Source organism: Pavona decussata, unplaced genomic scaffold (assembly GCF_977016875.1).
Source record: "Pavona decussata unplaced genomic scaffold, jaPavDecu1.1 SCAFFOLD_100, whole genome shotgun sequence".
In the NCBI taxonomy this organism is placed as follows: Eukaryota; Metazoa; Cnidaria; class Anthozoa; order Scleractinia; family Agariciidae; genus Pavona; species Pavona decussata.
The window spans coordinates 1,598,966-1,618,957 of NW_028145515.1; the positions used below are offsets into that span (position 1 = coordinate 1,598,966).

General features: G+C 38.6%; 4 protein-coding genes across 6 annotated transcripts in view; 3 read left to right on the forward strand and 1 right to left on the reverse strand.

Moving 5' to 3' along the window:
- The window catches only part of LOC146472245 (E3 ubiquitin-protein ligase TRIM45-like), a 215,895-nt gene extending 210,984 nt beyond the window's left edge, over window positions 1-4,911 (forward strand). Inside the window, exon 2 of the mRNA XM_085119645.1 lies at window positions 4,400-4,911. The gene's annotated coding sequence lies outside the window, so the exon portion shown is untranslated. The remainder of the gene's footprint in view (window positions 1-4,399) is intronic.
- Window positions 1-4,911, forward strand: part of LOC146472255 (E3 ubiquitin-protein ligase TRIM45-like) — a 53,146-nt gene extending 48,235 nt beyond the window's left edge. The window contains exon 2 of the mRNA XM_085119647.1: window positions 4,400-4,911. The gene's annotated coding sequence lies outside the window, so the exon portion shown is untranslated. The remainder of the gene's footprint in view (window positions 1-4,399) is intronic.
- On the forward strand, window positions 1-4,911 carry LOC146472261 (E3 ubiquitin-protein ligase TRIM45-like). The gene has a single exon (XM_085119646.1). The coding sequence runs from the start codon at window positions 1,264-1,266 to the stop codon at window positions 3,643-3,645; it is 2,382 nt and encodes a 793-aa protein (XP_084975772.1). The 5' UTR covers window positions 1-1,263; the 3' UTR covers window positions 3,646-4,911.
- The window catches only part of LOC146472262 (cancer-related nucleoside-triphosphatase homolog), an 18,177-nt gene continuing 2,498 nt past the window's right edge, over window positions 4,314-19,992 (reverse strand). The window contains exons 2-6 of one of the 3 annotated variants that reach the window (XR_014866606.1): window positions 8,123-8,294; window positions 7,345-7,441; window positions 6,145-6,345; window positions 5,149-5,885; window positions 4,314-4,450 (exon numbers count right to left, since the gene is read on the reverse strand). Coding sequence is in view for 2 of the 3 variants with exons in the window: in XM_085119662.1 (XP_084975788.1) it covers window positions 5,811-5,885; window positions 6,145-6,345; window positions 7,345-7,441; window positions 8,123-8,294 (545 nt within the window). In the remaining variant the exon portion in view is untranslated. Of the gene's footprint in view, window positions 4,451-5,047; window positions 5,886-6,144; window positions 6,346-7,344; window positions 7,442-8,122; window positions 8,295-19,992 lie in introns of those variants that run through there. The other 2 variants (XM_085119662.1, XM_085119663.1) reach the window with 2 other exon arrangements.

Genomic DNA, 19,992 nt, shown 5'->3' on the forward strand with positions numbered 1-19,992 from the left:
CAATTGTTTTGAAATTCTTTTGCCACCTCCCCGTTCTTACCAAGCCACCTCACTTCTCAAGAGGAGCAAAACCTTTTTTTTTTGGCTTCTGTCGCATACAGTGCGTCAATGGGTAATTCTGTGTGTAGTTAGCCCTCAATTCCATGCAAATTAGCATTTTCATACCTTCTTATTTACGTCACTGTTTGCTAAGCGAGGGCCTTGGATCATTTTGTACTATAATAATTATAAAATAGATATTTTAAAAATTGATAACGCACAAGTATCTAAATGCGCGATAAAAATAAATAAATAAATAAATAAATAAAAATAAATAACTTATAGAATAGATATATACTAACAATGTTGCGGCTTTACAATCTTCGTCGGTTGTATGAATTTTTTACAAGTGAGCTTTATTTGATATCCCTCAATGACTAAAAAATAGCTTTGAATGAATTCCTTAATCTGACACATGACTTGTATGACACTATGTGACAGTTCTTCTCTTTCAACAATCTCTCCTTGGTTAACTTTTAGCCCCTAGCTAGGGAGCAGGAAATAATACGACTACTTCTGTAAAACGCGTTCACTGCGTGTCTGCATAAATTTTGAGAGTATGAACAGAGAAAATGAGCGATGCATTTTATTTGTTGGTTGGTTTGTCTGTTTTCATCTCTTAGCAACAATTGCTTGACTTTGTCGAAGAATTAAACTGAATACGTTAAAACTGTTTCGTAGCAGCGTATGTCAAAAATCCTTTAGAGATTGACCTATTGTTACCGAATACAATTTTGACGCTAAAAATTCAGAGTATCGGTTATTTATATTTAACAATTTAAAAAAAAACTAAAGACGCTGTAACGCGCAATAAGACTGATCGCGTGCCTTTTTCCAGACATCGCGTGAATCTAATAAAAAATCACCTGATCCGAACAATCGCACATGTTTTTTACAGTCACAAATATTAAACTTGTCAAAGACAGTCTCATTAACACACTCTTAAAATGACTAAGGTTTTGTGATTGGTTAAGTTCTAATCTAATCAGATTTAAGTTTGTGAGAAAACAATCGTTGTCGTTTTCAAGATTGACATGTTATTAAATATGGGCCGCCCAGGGGCAGATTCCTAGAAATCACAAACCAAGAAGGACAAACAAAATATCAGATCAGCTTTCCATGATTGGCTCTTTGCTCTCTAATTCCGCGAAAAGGTGAAAATAGAAAGTTGAATGAACAAGACTCCATTGTGTTCGATTTCCTCGCTTGTTCATTGAAGACAACATGGATATTCGAACGCTGTTTTATACTCTTCGCGAGGAAGTGTCTTGTCCAGTGTGTTCGGGCATATTTACGGATCCCAAACAGCTCTCCTGTCTGCACAGTTTCTGTTTAGAGTGTTTAAATCATTGGTATGAGACAAGCGGCGGTGGAAACGCAGTCAAATGTCCCAAATGCCAAACCCTTTGCAGAGTGCCTGCAAGCGGTGATCTCAAGGATCTTCCGACCAGCTTTTATCTGAACGGCATGATTGACGTGCTGGCCATTAAAGAATGCAACAACACTCAAGTAACTTGTGGAAACTGCGACAAGAAAAGCTCTGAGGCTTCGTACTGTTTCCAGTGTTGCACGTTTTATTGTGAACAGTGCCTAATTGGACACAACATGATGCGACCAAACAAAGATCACCGCGTTCTGGCGGTGAAAGAGTTCCAAGACAAGGACTACGAGGATGTACTCAAGCGGCCCGCGTTTTGTTCAGAACCACGACACGAGAAAGAAGAGGTGAGGTTCTTCTGCAAGAATTGCAAACTGGCCGTCTGCCAAGCGTGTATCAATCTAAAGCATTCTGGTCACGCTTTAGAGCACATCGAAGACGAAGCTGAAAGACGAAAGACTGAAATGAAGAATATTGTGGAAACACAGAGACAGAACTTACTAGCAAAGAGGAACACAGTTAAGCAACTCGATGAAGATTACGCTAAACTGATACAACAAGGAGAAGACCTGAAAAGAAATGTTCAGGAATTTGCAGATGACTTATTCGCGATAATTGAAGCAAGGAAACAAAATATTTTCGCAGCGTTGGAAAGCCAGACAAAGAAGTTGTTTGAAAGTCTAACAACACAAAAGAACAAGATCGAGAATGAAATAAAGCTGATTGAATCATCGCTGGAAAAAGCTGACAAACTGTTAATGCGAGGTAACAATATTGAGGTTGTAGGACTAAATACCTCACCAGAAACAATCTTTGAGGGAATTCATGTTCAAGGCGAGCCAGTTGTCCATGACCCTGGAAGTCTTCCAGTTTTCGTTTTCGTGCAAAATCAAAAGCTGTTAGACACTGTCAACAGCGAAGAAATTGGTATCTTGGAGATACTGCAACAAACGAAAGCAAGCCAATCAATAGCTGAAGGAAAAGGACTGAATGAAACATTTGCTGGACGTGAAACGGAATTCACTTTGACAACCAAAACCGCAGAGGGAAGACAGTTTTACAATAAAGGTGACCGTGTGACGGTGGAGATCCGAGACGAACGAGGGCGAGAGTGCGGGACAGAAGTGCAAATCAATGATAACAAGAATGGACAGTATAATATCAGCTATTCTCCCAAAGAGCAAGGCAGATATTCAATTATTATTAAGGTAAATGGGGAACATGTTCGTGGCAGTCCTTATGATTTGCTAGTAAAAGCCCGCGAGCAGGCTGTCAGCTCCGGGAATCTTTCCGCTCGGGGAAAAAATAGCGTTGGACAGTCTCCTTCGCCGAGTGCCTCTCGCTATTTTTCACCGGAGCAGGGAGCTTGCTCGCAGGCTATGTTAGTAAAACCACTTCAGTTCAAACCTTTTTTATCTTTTGGAAAGGAAGGTTCGTCTGTAGGAATGTTTAAGCGTCCTTGGGGGGTAACAGTGAGTGACACGGATGAGATAGCAGTAACTGATTTTAGGAACCACAGGGTCCAAATCTTTGACAGTGGTGGGAATTACTTAAGATCCTTCGGTTGCCGTGGTACCAATCAGGGAGAATTTATTAGACCTATTGGAATATGCATTAATAATAACGGAAATATCTTCGTAGCAGAGAAGGATAGCCATAGAATCCAGATGTTAAGTGGGGAGGGTAGGTGCATTGGTATGTTTGGTGGGAAAGGAAGCCTTGATAGTCAGCTCTCTAATCCTTGGGGTTTATCATTGGATGCCAATGGTAATATTATTGTTGCTGATTCAGGTAACAAACTGATTAAGATCTTTTCAACCGATGGTAAGTTTGTAAGGAAGATAGGTGGGTCTGACTCTTTTAGTTTTCCTGTTCACTGTGTTCAGTGTGATGAATATCTCATAGTGTCAGACAGAAATGAACACTGTGTTAAAGTGTTCAGTACCGAGGGTAAATATCAATATAAATTTGGACAGCGGGGGGGAGGGGATGGTGAGTTTAATTCTCCCCGTTGTTTAGCAGTGACTAAATCCAAACACCTGGTGGTGTGTGATGCGGGTAATAATAGAATACAAGTGTTTGAATTGAATGGCAAGTTTGTTGGCAAGTTTGGAACAAAAGGGAGTAACTTAGGAGAATTTAATTATCCAAAATCTGTCGCTGTTTTAAGTAATGGCAGAATTGTTGCGGCAGATTTCAGTAACAATCGCATTCAAATGTTTGAATGAAAACTGTCATCTGCAGCCACTCAGGAAAGTAATAATTTTGTTGTCTTGGGAGTCAGTTAAAGGAACTGTTGTACTGTAATTCAGGAGTGAAATAACTTTAATTAGTAAAAAAAAAAACAGATTAAATTTTAAAAAAGTTGAAATCGTGTGATGATGGATTTGGTTAAAATCCTACACGGAGAATTTTGCCCAAGTGTTTTCATTTGAGCCTTCATTAGCGTTCAAAAAGGAGGTTGGCAGGTCTTTGATGGTTGAAATGCAATCTTCAAACTAAATTATATTATTCAGGACAGATGCCTGATTGTTGTGAAATTTCTGGAAGAAAATTACTGTTGAATAGGATTAAAAATTATTAGGAATTTTGTTGAGAATGAAGTCAGGTTTTACTGATCAGTTTCATCTTGATTTAAGTTAAGGTTTAATTCAGTGTTAATTTATGTTTTGAACTTCTTACCAGTAATTTTTTAAAAGACACTTAATTGGGTGCATTTGCATTGGATGAAAAGTAGAAGACCGGAAAACAATTTTACTCATACTCATACTGTAAGTAACAGTTTTAGCTTATTTCAATATATATAGTTGAAATTACGTACCTTTTAAGAGAAAACTACCCAATGATCGATAAACAAACAATCAAACAAACAATGTATTCAATCTTTTTTTTATTACTTTTAATAGCCTTATAATAAGCTTAAACAAGATAAATGTACTACTTAACATTAATTGTCCATTATTTTTAAAGTTGTGTCCTTAGTGCCCTAAACTTTGAGTTGAAGCGAGGAGTTGACTTTGTTTCGATACAAACCTCTGAGTGCTTTTCATGTAAATATGAAAATAAGTAAAAATAAGGCAACATGATTTTCATATAAAAAGCATTAAGGTTTGTATCTGACAGATTCAACTAAAGCCTCGTTTTTTCTTAAGGGCCAGGTTACCATGCACACAAATGTTTCAACAGGATTTCATGCATAAGGTTATAAATGGCTCTGGGAATGAAAAGTTAAAATTTATAGCAATTTCTTTATTCTGACATGCATAGCCTCATAAGTATTGCTTCTCAATTTTGTCTCTGTAAATTGGACCTATATTATACTGTCAATTCATTTAGAGATAATTTGTCCTTTGAGGATCTTTAAAGTTAGAACATTTTAATTAATTCTGTCGAATTGCAATGGAACCAGTGATTTTTTTTTTTAAAGAATGAATTATTATTGTTATAGGTTCTGTAGTTGTTTTGAATTTTAATAAACAAAAGTATGATAATTGCTTGTTGATTTGAGTTTATTTTGTTGTTTGAAATGTCTTATCAACAAGACTTTTAATTTCCCATTTTTTTTTTGTTCCTTCATATGATCTCGATCTTATCGGTCCTGAGTCACTTGAGTTCCCTGTTCAAATGGGAAATATTTAAGCCCAGATACTGAGGGGTAAAATGACGATCCTCAGTTTGGCCCTCTCTTCTTTTTAACACATGTCCAAATCATCCGGCAACTGTTAACCAACCACGTGCCAAAACATAAATACTTTGTCCATATAAAGTATTAGTGCTATCAACATTCACAGTTCTTGGTACTGAATAGTTCTAAGTACCAAAAACCATTCAGGCTTTTATCAAATTTTTTGTGCAGTTCCAGAAAAAATCCATACCCACCCCATGGAAGGTCATCACAAATTCATAGGGGGAGGGGTGTCTTAAAAGTCAACATTTTAGAAGCAAGGTTTAAAGCTAAACTGGAATTTCCTAGGAGTGAAGGGAGTGCAAAACAAAAAACCTTTCCTGGGGAGAGTATGGATATTTTCTGGAACTGCACAATGTAGGCCATGAGTTTCATGAGTACTGACCCAATACTTCTGTAGTCATCATCATCATCATCATCATCATCATCATCATCATCATCATCATCATCATTCTTTGCTCATACAAGAGACGTACAGTACATTGTATTACTATACAGCCATGTTGTTATCCCAAGATTCACTTATTTTCTGGCAGTCTTTAACTGTGCAGGGCTGTTCACTGAGTTATTGCCCAGTGAATTTCTAGTGTTTATGGCCTTGTCTTTATCCCTATTTTCACTTATTTTCCAGGGGGTCTTCAACTGCAGTTTGGTCCGCTACTTTCCAGTGTATGAACGGTGCGTGTGGGCTTACCTTTATCACATTAATCACTTATTCACCATGTAGTTTTCAAGCATGCACACAACTTCCCCAACTAACTCATCCCGTGTATTTCTTGTGACCTGAAAACAATGCAAGTTTGAGAATAAATGTTTCCCAAGTTTTTATTAAATCCTGTACCAATGACACGTTCTGTAACACAGTGTTTTCACAAAAATTTCCACTGGTTATATTATAAATGAAGAACAGAAAAAATTGAATTATACTCTTGAAAGTTTCAAAGAACTCGCAACTGCAATATAATTTGTACAATTATAATATTTAACACGACATGCTACCTGACCAAGATTATGACTTTAGTAAAGAATAACTGATACTCACCTCAATCAGTGTAACATCTTCGCACTTTTTCAGTTCATCCACAAATGCGATGGGTCTCTGTTTTGTAACAGGTACAGTAGCTAACACCGTAGCTTGTGAGGACGAGAGTAATTCACGAACTGAATTAACAAAGCTTTGACTAAACAGCTCCATTTTTCCTACTTCATCAACTATAACCACTCTGTTACCACCTTCGGCATCCTGTAAGGTAATGATAATTAATTCTTGTAATTTTCAAAAGTTAACTTCACTTAAAGTCCCCCGGCCCTGACCTTTTGTGCCTCTATTTCACAATTTTAATACACACACTGTGCAGGCAAAATGTTGCAGTTTTTGGCAAACTGATGAGCTTCGCTTTAATTTCAAACACCAGAAGAAATATACTCATATCACCATCTTGTTTGAAAAGCCTCTGTTTTCAAAAAGGAAAAATTGAGTAATAAATTAAAGTGCATTCAATTCTTTATTTATCTCTCTGTTCCCTTCATTTCTATTCTCACTGGTAATTTGTTTATTATTCTCTCTTCGACAATCACAAAGCTTGTTTTTGTGGTCAGAAATAATTTAAAACATTAAAATTATTATAAAGCCTATTTATTTATTTATTTATTTATTTATTTATTTAAGAGAACCCATCTGAGTTAATTTTGTTGTTGGAGATTTGATTGAAAGACTGCAACTCTCTCAGAAATTAACTAATTAAAAAGATTTTCTAATAAATGTTAACGAGTGATGAAACACAAGCATTTCGCTGTCAGACTTCAGGATGTAAAAATTAATAAGGCCAGCTAAGAGTTCTGGAAATCCAATAGGAACTCAAAAATTCAGGGACCTTTTTTGGAATCTGAATTGATCAGATTGTGCTAACTTTGGCAAATCCCTTTAAATGGCTGTAAATGACTTGTCATTTAGTCCTAATGTTCCCACCCATTTCCCAGCTACAAGTTAATACTCCTGTTAATGTTGACAAAATCTCTTTAAAGGGCTGTAAATGATCAAGTTAACTTTTGCAAGAATTACAAGACAGTGTAATAATAATAAAGTAAAGGTGGCAAGGAAGCCCATGAGAAACCACAAGAAAAAAACAATAAAGGCTCTGATTCAAAATACCTTACAGTGTACATTTAATCCTTGTTAATTCCCACCCATTTTCCAGCTACAAGTTAATACTCCTGTTAATGTTGATCTATCAGAGGTTACCTTGATTGTGGGAAGTGCAAGCTGTTCAAATGACTTGACATCCACTAAATAATTACCAACTGAGGGAGATGCTCTCCCTTTTGCAGTATGACCATCCCTAAACAGACAGTTGAAAGAAGATTTAAATGACTCTGATATTACCCTCCAACTGCAACATCTCAGTCTTTCAAATATATTAGATGACAATATGTGACATGAAACAGCCGTCTGCTGCTATACTTACAGTCAGTGCCTGTCACATGTGACCAGTATTTCTTGAGAATAAACATTCTAATTGAAGGAGTGCCTGGAAAAAAGCCCTTAGTGACTTCTGATAGATTGCTAGATTCTCCTTCCAAATTTCCTTGTATTCACTTTTGAAACAAAAGGAGAATTTGACCTTATATCAAAAGTCACTTTGGGCCTTATTCCGTGCACCCCTTCAATTCCTCTTTGTCAATGGAACATTGAACATTTCTCTGGAAATCTTTCCAAAAAGATGCATTAACTGAAAAAAGATTCAAAATAAATACTTGGGAAACATATTGTTATTCTTGAAGTACTTAATGCTGTAACGTACAAAAAAAATTCATAGCTTTAATATACCGTCAATAAACTAAGGAAATTTCTACAGTAACTCTGAATTCTTGTTTGCAATGGATAATTCAAAGCTGACCTGTTAATTTCAAAACTCCATTCAAATTTCAAAGATACTGGTTGTGCGTGATGTGGATAGACTGTAACACTTAGGCTCTGTTGTAATATTATCATTCAAACCAGTGTCTGACGTACCACATACCCTTTTACTCTTGCCAGTGGTCCACGTTGCCCATCTAGGGTGACAACATCAAACCCCACCCTATTCCCCTTGGGACTATTACGAACTTCTTCGGTGTAGAATCCTTGTGTCTGGATTCCCTTCTCTTTAAGAATTTCATAAACCTTTCTGCACAAAGTTGTTTTGCCAACCCCTAGCAGAGTCCAAAAAAAAAATAAATAAATAAATAAAAGAAAAAGAGAGAAGAAATAAATTTCCAGGTTGCCTTCTAGGGGTGTAAAATAGTATTAATAATAGAAACAATGGGTCTTAGAAATGGCAAAGTTTAAATTTTTATGTCCAATTTCAGAAAATATCCATACCCACCCATGGAAGGTCATTGGAAATTCTGAGGGGGTGGGGAGGGGTATCAAAGTCAAAACTTTTAAAGGAACGTATGGAGCTAAACTGGAATTCCCGGAAGGGTGGGGAGGCTCAAGCCAAAAAGAACCTTCTGTGGGGGAGGGGCCTGGGGGGGGGTACTCCAAACAAAATTGGGTAGGGGTGTGCGGCCCGCTTCCCAAAACCCTTACCCTATTTATGACCAAAATATGCGATTTTCCCTACCCTAATTATGACCTGAAGTAGCTTCTTCTAAAAAAAAAAAAAACGAACCCAGGACTAGAGTGTAAAAATCTATACCCTATTTATTACCAAAATGGCGGCAAAAGGCTAAAATTGATACCTTATTTATGACCAAAACAGCCGAAAAACCATACCCTTTGGCGCCGCACATACCTATATAGCCCATATAAGGGAGTACCCCCCCCCCCCGGGGGGGGAGGGGGGAGGTATGGATATTTTCTGGAACACAATGCCCCCTGATGATCAGGACAAATGACCTGGTAAAATTAAATGCCAAACAGTACAGTTATTGAAGATGGTGATTTCTGTGGTCTTGGACTTACATGTACCTCTGTTGAATTATTCAAATAAAAGCTTATTCATACCAAACCACATCTCGGATAAGTCCTAGATTTGTATTTCTTAACACTGTGGCAGTGGCAATGCCCTCTTTTGATGTCGTTAATTAACCAATAATTATTTATAGTCTTTGCTGATGAACTTATCATTGAAAAAAAAAACCGGATAGTATTGAGGGGAAAATTGGAAGGCCGTCAAATGTGAAAATTATGCCCAGGGTTGACTGATGGGCTGACCCATGTCATAGGGGATAGATTGGGTACGTGCACTGCTGGAATTGGCTGGAATTGTATAACGTTACTATTTTTCTCCTGCAGCTGCATGTGTGCCATTGTTTGACCTTCTGACTAAATTAGATATGTTATGTATGGAGATTTTAGTGCCCTGACAGCCCCAGTCACATTAATTGTGCAAACATTTTCTGACTCCAACAAATTTCGTGCAACCATCTGACCTGTGCAGGGGTTTACCTAAAACCCAGAATCCGGAATCCGGAATAAAAAAACAAAAATGAAAATTCATCCACATGAAAATTTCAACGAAAGTTAAAGTCACTTGCAAAACAGTTTTTATTAAGCTCTTGAAAAATTATAATATAAGTCAGGAGCCCAGTGAAATTTTCAAAAGTTTGCCTAAGATTTCAAGAGAATTTTCAAAAACATCTTTAATTAACTGAATTATAATTTTTTCAATTTATTTTTGTCATAAACCATAAAAAAATATATATACATGCATACATAGAATTAGTGTGATACATACATTTGCAGTAAATAAAATAAATAATTGGCATTAGGGACCGGTCATTATTTATGTAGAGGGGGTGGAGGGAAAAATATTTTCAATTGATAGATGAACATTTTTGCCAGGCTCAGGTCTAAAAATGGCAAGCAGCCCCCCCTCTTAATTCAATATTTCATTGATGACCCCCCCTCCCCCTCCCCCCCAAGTGTCAGGAAAGGTTTTATCAAGGTCGAGGCCCTTAGACTTTTAAGAACCAATTCTTCAAAACTCTTTTTGAAGAACATATAAGAGATTTTAAACCCGTTTCCGTGTACGAGGCTACCCAGATCTTCTGGTCAATAAAGTCCTCGCAGGAGTTCAATTTACAGACAGGAAGTCAGCACTTCGTCAGAAACAAAAAATACGCAAGAAAATATTTCCCTTTGTCACACAATACAATCCATCCGTTCCAAACCTAAAGAACATCTTAATGAGTATAAATGGCATTTAATCGAGAAATCAACCTTTGCTGAAAGAAATTTATCAGGATCCACCGATTATATCTTACAAGAGAGGAAAATCTTTAAAAGACATATTCGTAAGAGCCAAACTCTAAAGGTCAAGTATACAACATGGGCGACACTAGCAGGAGTTGTGTTAAGCCTGTCAACACTTCAAAGCATCTTTAGCTAGGCTGATCTGGATTTGCCTTTTGTGAAAATATTATATTAAAGCAATGAAGTTTATGACAATATTCTTGGGTTGTCCATCTTTACCACCTGGATCTTTGAAATTAATTTATTTCAGAAAGTAATCCCATTTGCAAAAGAACAGACAAGACCCCTTGCAAAACCTAAAAAATTAGGACCCGGCCCTATCAATTGTTTAAAAAAAAATTAGCCCCCCCCCCCCCTCTTCTTGCCAATCTAAAACAGCCTTGACCCCCCCCCCCCCTCTCTTTTTTCCTTCCCCCCCCCCCCCCTCTACACAAATAATGACCGGTCCCTTAGATATTTTGAAAAGAAAAAAAGGTGCTAGCAAGGATAGGATAGGATAGGAAGCCTACTGCCTACATGTTTATAGAAGCCGGGGGGCTTATGACCCATCTAGGCTTTCAAGGGCTCATGGCTCGTGTACGACGACCTGACTGACGTCATACCTGACTGACGTCATTAAGAAGAAATGCCATCGAAAGACATCGTAGGATCTGTAGGAACAGTAGGGATAAGAGGAACGTAGGATCAGTAGAAACTCAGGATCAGCAGGAACGTAGGATCAGTAGGAACGTAGGATCAGTAGGAACACAGGATCAGTAGGAAAGTAGGATCAGTAGGAACACAGGATCAGTAGGAACGGATCAGTAGGAACGTAGGATCAGTAGGAACGTAGGATTAGTAGGAACACAGGATCAGTAGGAACACAGGATCACTAGGAACACAGGATCAGTAGGAACGTAGGATCAGTAGGAACACAGGATCAGTAGGAACGTAGGATCAGTAGGAACGTAGGATCAGTAGGAACACAGGATCAGTAGGAACACAGGATCAGTAGGAACGTAGGATCAGTAGGAACACAGGATCAGTAGGGTAGGAACACAGGATCAGTAGGAACGTAGGATCAGTAGGAACGTAGGATCAGTGGGAACGTAGGATCAGTAGGAACACAGGATCAGTAGGAACGTAGGATCAGTAGGAACACAGGATCAGTAGGAACTCAGGATCAGTAGGAACGTAGGATCAGTAGGAACACAGGATCAGTAGGAACACAGGATCAGTAGGAACGTAGGATCAGTAGGAACACAGGATCAGTAGGAACGTAGGATCAGTAGGAACACAGGATCAGTAGGAACACAGGATCAGTAGGAACTCAGGATCAGTAGGAACGTAGGATCAGTAGGAACGTAGGATCAGTAGGAACGTAGGATCAGTAGGAACGTAGGATCAGTAGGAACACAGGATCAGTAGGGTAGGAACACAGGATCAGTAGGAACTTAGGATCAGTGGGAACGTAGGATCAGTAGGAACACAGGATTGGTCGGACAAACGGCGAATAATTGTTGCTTGATTAAACCTGAATAAAATACAAAATAGGTCAAAGTGAAGTGTCGCTTGAGGTTTTTTTTAAAACTTAGTCACCGCATTCATGAAATGGAGAATGACTGAATGAGAATTTGACTCCCGTCAAATTAACTTTCTATCCTATCGGCCTTCCGATTTCCTATCGGCATAATAGTTTCATTTTACCGGTTGACTAACTCAGTTCAGTCGCACATCCAACCATAACTCATTATCTGCTTCTCCTAATAATACTGTTCTGGAATTTTTTCTGGTTTGGTTACCCTGTGTCATAATTGTAAAGCTTTAGTGTGCGTAACGCGCGATCGAGCAATGATTCCGGGATAAAATGTTTCCGCAAAAACCCTCAAAAATACATTTGAGTTTGTAAACGGCGGTCGCTCTTTCTGTCCAATTATACCTAATTTTGTCAGTTTATGATATTTGATTTTCTGTCGGAAAACTTGATTCCTGATCCCCTCACAGCACTGCTGATCCTGATCCCACTGCTTGTGAGCCCTGACCCTACCCAATTTTTTGCCCTTGGTCCCTGATCCCATATACCTCGCACCTGAGAAATATATATAAAAAAAATCCATCCAAGCTAGTGGCCGTTATTACTAATTTTATTGATTTATAAAAGCAGTTGTTTGTATAAATAAATTCCTCTTATAATTATTGATCTACCGTATACGGCTAGCAAACGAGGATATAGACTAGAAACCTAAGAAATATAAAGAGCCAAAAATGAAAGTTTTTTGCTCCACAAGAGCCCTTTGCTATCAATAAACATACATTTTTTCTCTAATATAAGCAGAACATGGACCTTGCGACCTATTCAATGTGAAAATCACTTAAATGTCCGACATCAGTTGCCGTCAGTGACACACTAAAGACTAACACTAACAATTGCTTCTAGTTTGGACAGATTATCTTTTGGCAGTATATTTAAAAAGATTTTTTTACCTAAAATTGAACGCAATAGGTTCATACAGAAAACTTGTACCTTTTTCTTAGGCGCTTAATCAAGAATCATGAAAACTAAACGAGCACGCAGAATTTAGTTGCGTCTAATTTTTTAAGTGCTTCTTGTGTTTGGAAGTCACACGTGAAACGTGAAATAATGGTAAGAGATGACTGAAAACTCAGGCAAAACTTATTTCAATAACCAATGATAATGAATCCCTGAGAACAAGATTGCCCGTCGGAACAAGATGTGTTCTATAATCTGTGAGCGCAATAACGATTTAGTCAGAAAACCAGTTGTATTGGATTTGCTTTTTAAATAATTCCTCGTCGACTTTTAATTTGTCCTTTATTTCTTGTAGTTTCTTTGTTATTGCTGACAAGGATCTAGGACGCATACAAAACACATTTTGATAACTGGTCACTTCTGAGCAGAATTCTATTATCTTGTGGTAGTCTGCAAAGATCTTGTCTGGAGTGATTTCTTGGCTTGTAACTAACAAGTACAAGAACAGCGCTTCAATTACATACAGTTCGTCTTGCAACCAGCTTGTAGCAATGGGCTTTTCTGTTTTGTTTTCCATATATCCTTTGTCTGTCTGCTTGATATCTTGTTGGAGGTCTTGCTTTGGTCTTTTTCTTGGTAGCGGATCAAAGATACCTTTTTCTTGAACTTTTTCCTGAGCCTTTTTACCAAATGGATTGTCGCACGAACGACAGCAACACTTATCGTTGCAGCCTCGCAGTTTACGAAAGCACGGACAGCGCGACTTATAGTATTTGCAAAATTAACTTTTTCCTGTCTTCCCTGCTGCTCCGTGACCGCACGAGCATCCCGCTTCATGTTTAGTAGTGAGGTCGACCTCGACTTGTAAATGCATGTCTGGCTCAGCTTTGCCGGTTGCTTCAGCTGTAACATAATTCGCCTGTGTGCGATTGCGATTTCCTTCAACGGCTAAGTTATAGTGTCCGCTATCACTATGACTATAAGCGAGGTATATCGGAACTTCAGAAAGTACTCTTGTTCTCGGAATGACTTGTGTAATAGGATAATTTTCCATCGACGTAAAAATAACTAGAGGTATTTGCAGGATGTTGCTCATCGCAAGTGGAACACAGTTTCCTAATTCAGAATCGTAATGACCCGACTCAAGGAACTTCTGCGCTTCTGATTCATACGAATCAGTGGTGCTTGTTATCATACTGAATGGCTCGTAAACGTGCCGATTAGGCCCCATGAATTCCTGTACAATCAACCGCCGAAGAAGGTGTATTTTATCCTCGTTAGGCATGTCTACGCTTATACCGATCGATTTCAAGTACGAAGTCAGCATGGAGTACTTTCCTGTAAGAAAGGAGCTTAGACTGATTGATATGCAATGTAGAAAACAGTCTCCGTCTCCTGGCATTGGTAACTGTTGGAATCCAAATGCATTTAAAATGCTAGTTAACATCTCGTTGCATTTTACCGTGTCTGGCGTGGAGTAGTGAGCATGCGATGTGAACAATAGGAGGCTCCGTCCAACAAACTGAGTCACATTTACTTTCATTGTAGGTGCATCACATTTTGCTTGCAAATTTTGAGCCAAGTTCTTCATATACATGGCATACTCTAGAACTCTATGATATGTGTCTTCTTTGCCTATCCTCGCATTATCGCTGTCATCAGTCCCACAGTCCCCGCCATCGCTAGCGCTCTCCGCGGTTGAATCAGTTTCACGTGCAGTGGCGTCAGTGTTATCTTCAGAGTCATCATCGCTAAAACTGTTTGGATTTTGAATCATTCCAGTACCAAATACTTCTTCCTGATCTACTGTCAAGTCCTGGTACTGTGTGACTGGAAGTGGCGAATGGCACGATCCCACGTTTTCCAATATCCGTCTTTCATTCCACCTGTATAGGCACGTACCTATACTTGCCACTGCTGCTTTAACACCCACTCTCCTTTTTTCTACGCTTTTTCGGAGGCTTTTATGCATTGATTCTTGTCTACTTGTTCCTGCTTTGGGAGGAATCTCTTCCAAGCAACCTTTCTCAATGTGTACTCTCAACTTGTCCAATTGGTTATGGGCATTTTGTGAAAGTACTTTCTCCCCTGAAACTTCAATATTCTTCCAGTTTTCGATAAATCTTTCTAAATTGGCCAACATCACTGATCGAGCGGGCGTCGGCTTCTTACGCTCTTTCCCAATGTCGCCCAACGTTCGGAAGACTAAGCGAAAGGAATCAAGGCATTGCCTTCTTAATGGGTGCCTTTTTTTAATTTTGCTAGCGATGCGTTGCACAGCATGAAAGAGATCAAGTTTAACTGGAATGACTCCAAACACCGCTTGGAGGAGTAACCTCCAAGCGCAACAGTTGTCGATAGTAAATCCCTGTAAGGTGATTCCGTTTTTTACTAGCCTTTTCCTAATCCCCACGAGTAAAGTCTTGACTCTGGCAAAACCAGTACCTCGTGTTAACTGCCAAGCAAGGACAATGCCATCCTCATTCATAACAGAAAACAAGGAGTCGAACTGACGAATCCAAAGGCCATTTTGCCATATACCGACATTGCCAGCTACCTTAAACGTGTGGTCAGAAGATAGCCAACTGCCCGTGAAAGATGCCATGCGTGCATTGTACAGTTTTTCTTTCGTGGAATAGTCATAAACAAAGCACTGGCGGATCAGTTTTCTGTTGGGTATTAACTGTGAAATCTTCGGCGTTGTAGATTGAGTTGCTTTGTCCTCTAATGTTCTCATCCCTGCTGGTAATAGTGCTAACGACCTTATGCGCACTTCTGTGTGATAACTATTCCACATCTCTGTTAAAACTGCTTCCACGTCCCTGTACCTCATCCCAGACGCCGTATGAACAACAATTAATCTGTACAAACGTCGGGTAATACCATACTTGTGCAAAAGAAGGAAAGGGATCAGTTCTACCTGTCCAAACTTCTTAAGAATTTTAGGGTCGTGACCAATTATCCGATGATCATTTCTGCATGCGTACACCCTACTTACGAGTAGCACGTAATGTTCTATATCTGCGAGCTGCCTGGGATTGTTGTGTTTCCAATCTTTTCCATCTTTCCAGTATCTTGGTTTTAGAAGTTGACCACAGTTGGGACAAGGTAAGCTTCCATGAAAATACTGTAATAACGGATCCCAGATAATAATTCCAGGTAGAAACAAGGTTTCTGTGTTTTTTTGACCCCCAACTTGATGATCATAATGAATCGCGCTTGTCGCAGTTAGCTCTCCTTTCTCATATTGTTTTATCATTTCTGATATGGCTTTTAACAGGCTGGGGGATAGAGGATTACCATTAGTTTCACACGGTACGAATAACTAGTAACAAGGGATGTACATGCATAAAGTAAATGCGAGACCCTCCTCCATGAGCTCTCAAGGAAACCCTGTGTAAGAAGAAGCTAATTGTAACCGTTTGAAACAGTAACAAGAATTTTAATCAACCCACCCTGCCTCCTTCCCCCTTCCCTATATTTCTTACCTATAGTACCCCCTTTAATTTCGGACACGCTAAGTATCTAGGACGTTAGAGGACAAAGTTTACTGATTAGTTATAAATCGGATAAGCGAAAACTGTGCTATGAATTGTTGGATCTTAAATATCGAGTTTTCAACCATTGCCACTCGTATTTGTTTTTCTAATCTGTAGGAAATTTTAGAAGGAGGGTGAATGAAATTAACAATGAGACTGTAGATTCTTTATTTATTATATAAACACCAATGAAATACCAGTTGAGCTTTCGCGCGAATACATGATATCTTCACACGTGTTCTTTTCACATGTGAAAATATCACCTGCTGCTATGGTTACATAATAAATCGCGCCTTTTGCAATGATTTGGTATTTCATTGGTGTTTATATAATACCTATTTCACTCGTTCGCATGTTTTTCATCACTCGAAGAGAAATTTCGTATTTCCTCGCGGTCATGTAATATCCTCTATATATCTGCTACATGCGTCGAAGTTACTTTCGCATGCCAAGTATGACACATGAATTGCTTTGTCGGAATTTAAGAAACGTATCATGTAGGACTGATGTGGTTGAATTGTTAAATTTTAGTTGCAGGTTGGAAATGAGCAAGAAGGGCGGAACGATAGTAGGGAAGACACAAAAACCATCGCAACAAAAGTATTGACGTGCCGTGGTCCTTTTGTGACTGTGAAACAAGTCCAAAGCTCTATCAGCGGATGCAGGCGGCCACTGGCCGCAACAGTTTTAGAAGTAATGGCCAATCTAAAAACTGACGGACTAGGGACTGTCTTGGTGGTCGATAGAAGCAATGTGTTTTATAAGCTTCTTCCATTTCGTGCAACTGCAGAGGGCCTCCAAAATTACGATGTCACCGCAGAAATGTACCGTCAGCATTTCACGGCAAGAGCGCATATCAGTTGTGTCTCTTGAGAGCTCTTCAATAAGATGCTCGATAAGTCGCCTGACAAGGAAGAACTCGAGACAACTTATGGAATTACTGAAGAGGGGGACGATGATTAGTTATGAGACTTTTTCGCGCTCGAGATAAAGGGAGTAAATTTAAGGACCCAAATAGAACACGTAAACTCTGTTTGAGAGCAATTAATTACGAGGGAACATAATTGTGAATTGATAAGGATAATGAAGAGGCAGAGTTCTGACATATACTGTATTTTAATCGAAATAAGCTCTGTTCCTGTATTTTGGTAGCTTTTTCTAGGCGTCATGGTTCAATTACCCTTGAAGTAATTAACCAACCGGCCGAAACACTTTTTGGGTTTCTTACAAGGAAGATTTTTTTTATTTTTTTTCCTCATCGGTAGGCAATTGAATAAGATACTCTAGACGCTATTGTTCAAAACACAAATGATAACATTTGTTCTAAGTTCTAGTGCCGCCACCTTAATTAAATGATTGGAGAAACGGTTTGTTTTTTTTGATTTGTCCGGAGAATTTAAGGACGTTCTCGCCCATCCCTAATACGCATCCTTAGTGCGCACGCTCTTTATTAGGCACATGCGTGCTACACCGAGTAAAAAAAAAAAAAACTGAACAGGATGTAGTGGTGATGGCCGAGAAGTAAACTCGGTGTCAGAATCTTTTTGTTGGACGCACGGTGACCCCCATTGTGTTTTTTCGGGAGAGCGCTTCCTTTTCTGATTCTTTTCATCATAACAGAAAAAAAAAACCTGTACGTGGGGAGTTTTAATTAAGTTTTCGCTTTTATTATTCGCATGGTATCAATTGTTGCATGAATACAGTGTGCGAAACTGAGAAATATCCTTTTTTAAGGCTAATTCGTCTGGTAGGAACGACATAGTTTGCAAAAATCTATTCAGTAGGCTTGCTTAAGCTGAAATAAACACAATTAACTTCGATAGAATTCTCCACTTTTCTCAAATTTTTGCTGAATCCAAAATCATCTTAAATGACCAAAGTTCATAGGAGTACCACGATCTGCGCTTTTTCTTTCGGACTCGGTGACCCCACGTTTTTTTTTACTTTATTGACACAAGCTGATCATTGTCTAACAGCAGTCAAAGTTTAAAAGTTATCTGTACGTAAGAAGATTTTGGGTGCGAATGTCTTTAAGGTGAAAATTGTAATGATCAGCTAATTTAAGTTTGTGAAATGTTAGCGATAAACAACATAATTGCTATTTTCATTTCAACAACACTGGAAAATTGTTAATGTGACTAAAGTAGAAGTTGCAAATCAACGGTAATTGATCGATCAGCAATTGTGAATTGTGACATATTACAGCTATGGTGTTATATTTTACCACCTATTAAAGGTTTTGCATTCGTAGTGTTCTGTTATACTACTGTTTATTTTATGTTTATTCCTAATTAATTTCATACTCTTGCAAGGAAAAAGCGGAAAGTGATTCGAACCACAGCATAACGACAAATTAAAAGAAAAAATAGACCCTTTTGGTTTTATGGCGGCCGATTTATTATTCTTTTCAGTATATGTTAATTAGCCCTACTAACCTCGTTTTAGAGTACAAATTCTTTTGAATTTGAATTTGCTGACGAGGCTAGTAAGGCTAATTTTCATGAAAACAAAAGAATAATTTATCGGCCGCCATTTATGAAAAAGGTCTACAGATTGAAGATAACACTTATCCCTTTACATTGTTGATATAATAAAAACATTTTCGCACCCTTCAATATAAATACAGAATCTCCTGGAAAGCAAGAGTCGACCACAAAGTTTACTTGGCTTTCAAAGCTCTATTAAAATTCCTCGTTACCCTTTACTGTTTGCCTCTTATGCTAACAGAAGATAAAATCATTAATTGGCAAATCTACTCGATATATTAAACAATTATTGATAATTTCCTTATGTTGTCAAATTGTGTGACATAAAAGTGGAGTCGAGCCCCAATACTTTGAATTGTCCTCCTTTTAAAGATCTTTCAGCTTATATTTTCTCGGTAACTTCAAGTGTAACTTCAATTCTGAAATCACAGAACTGTAACCTTGCATCTCATCTGCAATCTCTCGGGCTTAGCCAGCATGTAAATAACTGCGACAAAATAAGCGTTCTCCGGCAGTTGATAGTAGAGGAATTCACAGGTCCAAATAGCCATGTCTACAAGCCATTCCTTGTGACATCGACCAATGCGTACGACGAAGAAGCGCGGAAATTTAAAAACCCTGGACACTTTGATTCAGAATTAGGCAACTGTGTTCCTCTGGCGATGAGTAATATATGACAGATACCCCTTGTAATTTTTACTTCAATGGAAAACTACCCTATTTCTCATGTTATTCCAAGAACTAGCGTGTTGTCTGAGGTTCCCATTTATCTCGCTTATGTTCATAGTGGTGGTGGACACTATAACTTGGTCGCTGAACAAAAGATGACAGACACCGTTCTACCGATTACTGCAAACGCTCTTGAGGAGTCGGACGAGCGAGTATCTAATACGGTAATCCCGCCAAAGCAATCAGACAAGGGTGAAACTCGATGTTCGTGTGGTCGTGGAGCAGCTGGAAAGACCAGGAACAACGAGGTCTGCAAAACATACAAGTCACGCTGTCCATGCTTCCGCGCCCTCCAAAGTTGCAACAAGTTCTGTTCGTGCCGTTCGTGCGTTAACCCCTTTGGCAGAAATATACAGGAGAGAGACAAACTGGAACCACTCCCACGAAAAAGAGCCAAACAAGATTTTCAACGAGATGTCTGCCAAAA